Genomic DNA, 7,376 nt, shown 5'->3' with positions numbered 1-7,376 from the left:
ATTCCCAACTTTCACCAGCAGTATGAAACTATATTGTTTCAAGCTGCTAGTTTTGGCTAATTGGTTATGCAGCACTCGTTCATTAATGCACTGCCAACTTTGGGCAATGCCTTTATTCAGGGCTGCCTGTCCATCTAGTCCAATCTAATCCAGAATCTGCTACTTCACTTTAGAAAACACAGCCCACCCTTGATTTGACCACCCTCAGTATCAGATCAAATATCATTTCACTCACCTGAATATCTTATCAGCCTTGCCTAGCCTCAGCAATGATCCTCTCAGTTGAGCCAGAATCCACCCTCACCCTTATAGTCCTCTTAATAAGTTTCCGTCCACTGACACCCATTCTGTTATTGTTGTCCAATGCTTTTCAGTCTCCCATCTCTGTTTGTAATCCCATGGACCCACCCTGTTCCTTAGCTATAAATCCCAGCTGCATCCCTGCTGGAGTCAGACATAAGCTCAATCTCTCTCCCATGTTATAATACCCCACTGTAGTACTCTTACCTTGAATCAAGTTTTCCTTACCACCTTTCGGAAGTGTTATGAATAATTTTTTAACATTGCCAAGTTCTGTTAGTAAGGATAATTCTCAAAGGAATATAGTTTTATACCTTACTCTCTATACTATATTCATTTGGGGGAACAAATATCTAAAATTAAAACATTTTATGTTTTCACCACACAAACAGAAAATATCTTTGAAACTACATTTACATATCTTAAAACATGTAGGAATCTGAAAAGGATGTGTGTATAGACATGTCAGTGTATACACACACATACCCTCAGAGCTCCAAGGAAAACTTAATTCTCAGCAAACGATAAATTAAAACATTCAGCCTGAAAATAGTGAAATCTTTGGAATCAACTTGCCAAAAATCTTAGACAATGAAATTTTAATTAAAAACCATGTATACATAAAAATATTTGGGATTCAGACAAAATTGCTAAATAAAGATAGGTCAATCCCTAAACCATCTATGAGAAAAAAAAAAAAAAAAAAAAGAAATCCTCAGTATCATGTAATAACCTATAACGGAAAAGAACCTACCAAAGAATAGATACGTATCTGCATAACTAAATCACTCTGATATACATCTGAAATTCAAGACTGTAAATTTAATACATTAGCAGAGAAAAAAATTGTAAAGAAAGCTTCTAAAATACAAAGTTACAAAGGAAAAAATCCTAAAGAATGTAGAAAGTATATATGAATTGAAACAAAAATAGAAAACAACAAAAATAAACCTTGTTGGGATAATAAAGCAAGAGCTGCTTCTTGGAAAAAGAAAATCAGAAACATTGATACAACGCTGGGAAATCTAATAAGGGGACAAGGAGGTTAATTATGGGATTCTGAGAGGATAATATTCAACTCTGAGTGGAATTACATTTGTTTCAGGAAAGGTCCAGTCAAGCAAAAACCTGGAGAAGGAAAGGGAAGGAAAGAAAGAGGAAGAGAGACAAGGGAACAAAGCAAGAAAAAGAAAGGAACGAACGGAGAACGAAAGAAAAGTAAATGTCTCAACAAATGTTGTAAACTATCCAATCAAACAATTCTCTTCAAGATCTAAAAACAGAAACAGAAATTTATTAAGCCAGATACTCACTGCTTTTGATGGTACTCAGAACAAGAAAGCCCATTTACACATCACTATTTAGAAGCTCAGAACTGGCCAACACCAATACGATTATTTAAAAAAATAAAAATATGCCATGTTATTTGTAAAAAGACAGACAGCAGAAATAATTTTTTAAAAATTATTTCTACAAATACTGATTTTACTTACAATGTTTGGCAACATTAATAAAATAATAAATTTTTCCCAAAAGAACAAGCACAGCAGACAAGGAAATTCACAAAGGGCAGTAACAAGATAGTAATGTTGACAGATCTTCAATATAGTCGTAAAGAAAACAAAGTGTCATTGTGTGAACAAAATATAGAGGTATCAATAGAAAAACAGAGGAAGCTCCTGAAAGAACTCAACTCACTATTAACTATCTTTTATTTGCAGGCACAGAATCTGACTCAAGTTAAATCTAAGAAGCAAAGCCCTGAGGTTATTATCTCTTCGTTTGTGTGTGTGTGTGTGTGTCTGTGTGTGTGTGTGTGTGTGTGTGAAAATTTAGGAAATTTAGGCTGGAGAGGGAAGAAGAGGATAGAGACTTCAAGTGCCTTGAAGGAGGAGGAGGAAAGAGAGGGGGTTGGAGATTTGATTGTGTTATTTGAACAGCATTGGTGAAGCTCAAACAAGGGAGGTAGCAAGCCATGCAGGCCTACGGGAAGAGCATTTCCCGAAGAACAGCACTTGCAGTCTCTGGATCGGGAAGAAATGGAATTTGATGGAGGAAAACCAAGGCCAGTGTTGTCAAAAAGAGTACATTCGTGGGGAAAAGAGTAGAGTAGAAGGACAGAGAATGGAAGAGAGGAAGCAGTCAGGGACCATATTGCTGGAACCTTTTAATTTGGCAATAAATACAACTTGTCCTCCTTAGGAGCATACTTCACAACAACTAACAGTAACAGTGTTGATAATACTCAGCAACAATAAAAACACATAACTAAAACATTTCGTATTTTTTACTACAGAAATCGAAGAAAGGAGATAAGAATGCAATAGTCTGTGTATTTATTTATACACAGAGTTTTCACCTGAGACCAGAATACACACACACTCTTTATACAACTAAAAGTGGTTTAAGCTGACACTCAGCAAAGTGCTTGGGCCCAAGTAAACTAACTGGAAAGGCCTAGTAAAATATTCAAAGTGCAAATAAACCAATCAAGCTTCGAGTAAATAAACACAATTTATTTGAATTTGAATTTACACTCAGGAAATTACCTAAAATGGAGACAATAGACTCACTACAGCTTAATCATCTGTAGTCCTTCCTCTTCAGTTCTGAGAGGGATGCTAACCCCTTGGTGATTATCACTTTCCAGCATTTTGGGAAAGCTTAGAGGACTTAAATAAATTGAGGAGTGGGGAGAGTGGGGAGAGACAAAGAGGAGGAGAAAGGAAGAGGAAACGGAGAGATTGCTCCTGGCATAGGTCTACAGACAGGATCCCAGCTTCCTTGAATGGTGCACAGAGACCGCTAGCTATCTGTGCCAGAAGTGGAGAAGGGGTGACATTCAACTCCAGGAGGAGACTCAACTCCAAGGACCTACAGAGGCAGCCAAGTGTGCTGATGTTCAGGAACCAATACTTAGAGGGTACCCCACAGGTCTGTGAAAGAGCCCTTGGAGACCGCAAGAAAAAAAGGTTTCCACAAGTATAATCACAGATTAGATGGTTGGCGAGATTAGAGGAAGGATAACTCTATGACCTGATAATTACTGAAATACATGAGACAATTCTTGCACATCAGACTGTGTCAAGAAAGACTGAAACTCAATTAGTTTGATACAATGGGAAATTACACACACCAAGAATTAGCTGTTAACGCTACTACATTTGTGTCCAAGGCAAGATAAGATACAAAACTGAAATCTTCACATGTTCAACTAGGGTAAGACACATGTAACTGGAAAATATAAGGAAGAGTTCTAAAAAGGGTTTAATCACCCTGGACTATTTTTATCCGCCATATTTACTATTCTTGGACAACTCCATTGTAGCTTAAGGGTAAGAGAACTCAATTTAGCCCAATTCAAAAGCTGAACAGATTTCCTGTGTTTGATCCTTTGCAGTTAAAACTATGGGTCCAGCACAAATCAAAGTGGACGTCAAGGCTCTCTTTCCTTTGGGAATTTTAACTTGCTTCGCTACTGTGTCTGACACAGATATGCCTACCTCATTGGGACTACAGGCCAGCCAACTGGCAAAGGGGACGCAATGAATCAAATTCCCCTTTTGATCACTCAACAGGAGGTCCACAGGCACCAGGTCTCATTCTATTAACTATCTCTGCTTCTCCAACTGCAGTCAGTGATACACAGGGCCTGCTTGATGCTTGCAAGGGTCTCTCAGCAAACACAGGCATTTTAACCGTTGGCTTCCTTGAGATGTCCCTGGGCTAGGTAAACGCACTCTGAGACAGTGTTCCTTCTACCTTGGCTCTATGCCGGGAGTGAATGTATGCCTCTTCCTCAGCTGGGACAAGAAGCCACAGCTCTTCACTGATTAAATCCCGTGTCTGGTCCAAACTCACATCATAGCTTCTCCATCAACTTCTCCACTGCACGCTTTCAGAGCCAGGTTATCTTCGATCAGCCCAAGAGGCACTTCAGAGAGTGACATTCAAATCTGGCTATATAGCTGATACTGAGAACTTCAAGGCATGAAAACAGTTGAAAATTACGTTGCTAAAACACTCTACAGATTATATGTATACTAGAGCTTTCGAACTTACAAGTAACATCAGCTACCGAAATAGGTTCTTATTTTTCCTTTCTCCACTTCTCTCATTCTCTCTCTCTCACACACACGTGCACACAATCTTTTTACATGTTAAGACAATTATATGAAAAACAGATAATAGACTTTTAAATAACATCTCAATACACAGATCAAACGACACTGTACTTCCTGTATTTAAAACAAAATCACATAAATTACCCATCGGTTTCCCTATATTTGATATTATTGAATAATGCTATAATCTGATCTTTTTGGTTTTAATGGGGTTTTTAACTTTGACTGAAATACTTGCTTCAGACTTACTGAAAGCAGAATTAACTTTTTTCTTCTTTTTTTGACCTCCTACTTTTAGATTTGGGGGGTGATGATTCAAAATCAGATGTGTTCACGGTAATGGACGCTACTTCCACCAATCCTGGTTGAAGGGGTTCCAGTGATACCTGAATAACAATTTTTGTTTCAGGAGACAATCCTTCTAGCTGCTTAGGCTTCTTAAACATTTGATGACACTGGGTCTTGTGCTCCCTTTCCTCTTTGGAAGTTAAAAACTGTAGCCGACATTTGGAACACTGGCGAAAACTCTTTTCCCAGTGCCCTCTATGATGACGTCCGTAGGCTGTTGCAGTTTTAAAAATTTTGAGACAAAACGGGCAAAGTAAATTCTTAGTGTTACCACGGTATGCTCTGAAATGTGCATCCACATCTGCAAAAAATGATGATCTGTAACTGCAAACCTGGCATACATAGGGCATTTCACCAGGCTTATGATTGTCTTTCATGTGCTCTAAGAGAACCTGATCTGTCTCAAAGGACAACTCACAGATGCGACAGACTGCGGAGGGCCCCTGGGGAGTGTGGACACTTTCAATGTGACACTGCATCTGGAAGGGAGTAGGAAACTGGCGGAGGCAGTGCCGGCAGGTGGTGTGGGTTTTCCAGCTGTCACCTCTCTGCCTCTCAAGTTCCAAATGGTGCTTCATGTGATTCATAAACTTGACATTTTTTAGAACTTTCAAGCAGCTGAGGCATTTAAACGCTGTGTGGGTCTTCGGTTCTGGCTGCCCAACTCCTATATGCTCTCCATAGTAGAAGTCACCAAGTAACACAATCAGCTTTCCTTCTGTGGGATCACCAATTTTGTTTGGACTTGCTAAACTTGCAAAATCAGTTTTTGTCAGTCCATTTTCCCCTAAAGGTCTTACAGGCTTGCAATGACCATTGTCCTTTGGAAAAGGTGTTGGACAAGGTTCTCCATTCTGAACATGGCTTAGTGAGGTATGGACACGGTCTGGTGTGCTTTGCTGAGTGGTCACTGTATGAAAAATACCTGAAAGGGACAAAGCTAAAGAATGTTCCCCTATAATGCCATCACTGAGCTTAGGCCTTATGGGATTTCTGCTATTTGTTTCACAAGTGGAAAGTACCTTTGAGACATGAGGACTTTTATTCATATCTCCTGCAGAAACCACTCTTTCTACTGGATGCTGCAATGAACTTGTGAAGGTAATCAAAGAAGAACATGACTCCTTTGAAAAGCACTTCGGCACTCTTTGTGGTGAAATACTTTTATAATCAGCTTGAGATGGAGGTTCAATAATAATAGGACTATCTGTTGATCTTGATTCAGAGTCAGAAACTGGCAAGACAGTCTTTGCTTCTGATGTAGGAGTCACATGACTAACAGGCTGTAATTTGTCAGCGTTACCTTTCCTGAAGTGACCATACCTTTTTCTCCTTGAACAAGAACCTGGGGTATCTCTGCTCAGTACGTTTGAAACGACTGGTTTTGAAGCTGAGCTCATCCCAACAAAGATCACGTCAGCATCTTCATTTACAAGTTCCACTCCGACCAAGATCACTTCATCATCATCATCATCTGCTTGTTTGGTTTCTCCCTCCCTTTTCCGTACTTCTGGCTCTTGTTCTTCTTCACGTAACATACATTGTAGTTCCATATTTTGAGTACATTTTTATTCTTAGAGGGTGCGGCCACAAGTCCCAGTGCTTCCTTTATACAAACTGCCACCTAAGTATAAACATACTACATATTAGTTAAGTACAGAAAAATGGGCTATTTGATTATCTCCAAAACTCTAGAGTAGTTTTAAACATCCTTATCTTACAGACAAAGACACCGAGTGTCAACGAGACTCAGTGACAGCTGAAAAACCTATGACTACAAGTCTACATGGCTCTAGAATCATAAGCTTTGTCCCACGTTCACTTTAACCTCTTCTATTTAAAAAAATAAAGAAAAAAAAAAAAACCCAAAAACCCACCACGACTGATCATTAGGTGAAATCACATGTAAAGGACGAGTATTTTTACAAAAGCACTGTTGTACAGCGTTCAGAAACATGGACTTTGGAGTCAAAGAAGATTAAGTTGGAATTCTAAGTTAACCACACACCAGTTGCATCTTCTTGGGCAAATTTATAACTTTTAAAGGTGTTTCTGTCTCTTAAAGACAAACATGCTTATTTCTTAGACTTAAGGTTACCAGCTCTTTTTAAAAGGCATCGGCTATTCAAGGGCATCTTGTTTTGTAGTAAAATTTGAAGAAAATGTATCTTAAATGCACATTACACCTGATTCACAAATTCTAATTTCATAAATATTAACAAAGAAAATAGGTAGCAAATTCAAAGTATAATCTATCTATACCTAGTTAACAAACAGCATAATTCAATGTCAAGCACTTAACACAGGCCTAGGAAATTGAGAATGAGCTGTCTTGATAGTCTTACCCCAATTCCACACTGATATATCCTAAATTTCTCCCTCTAATCCTGGCTAAACTTAAATCCAACAATGCTTCATCCTTCACGCCACAGGTCTCTTCCCCATATAGCAGGCAAAGTGATGCCAGTATTTCTCTCAAACCAATATCAGACAGAGACATCACACACAGACACACACATACACACACACACACACACACACCCGATATCCCTTATGAATACAGGTGAAAGAATCTTCAACAAAATACTGGCAAACAAAATCCAA

General features: G+C 38.7%; 1 protein-coding gene across 1 annotated transcript; it reads right to left on the bottom strand.

The window, feature by feature from the left end:
- Positions 1–4,705: 4,705 nt before the first annotated feature.
- LOC128071078 (zinc finger protein 280B-like) lies at positions 4,706–6,310 on the bottom strand (the record flags this gene model as incomplete). The annotated part of the gene is made up of 1 exon (XM_052664050.1): positions 4,706–6,310. A coding segment is annotated over exon 1 (1,605 nt), but the record flags the coding sequence as incomplete, so codon positions are not given.
- Between the last annotated feature and the right edge of the window lie 1,066 nt (positions 6,311–7,376).

Source organism: Budorcas taxicolor, chromosome Y, assembly GCF_023091745.1.
Source record: "Budorcas taxicolor isolate Tak-1 chromosome Y, Takin1.1, whole genome shotgun sequence".
Taxonomy (NCBI): domain Eukaryota; kingdom Metazoa; phylum Chordata; class Mammalia; order Artiodactyla; family Bovidae; genus Budorcas; species Budorcas taxicolor.
The sequence above is the reverse complement of the archived record's forward strand: the minus strand, read 5'-3'. Positions and strand labels throughout refer to the sequence as shown.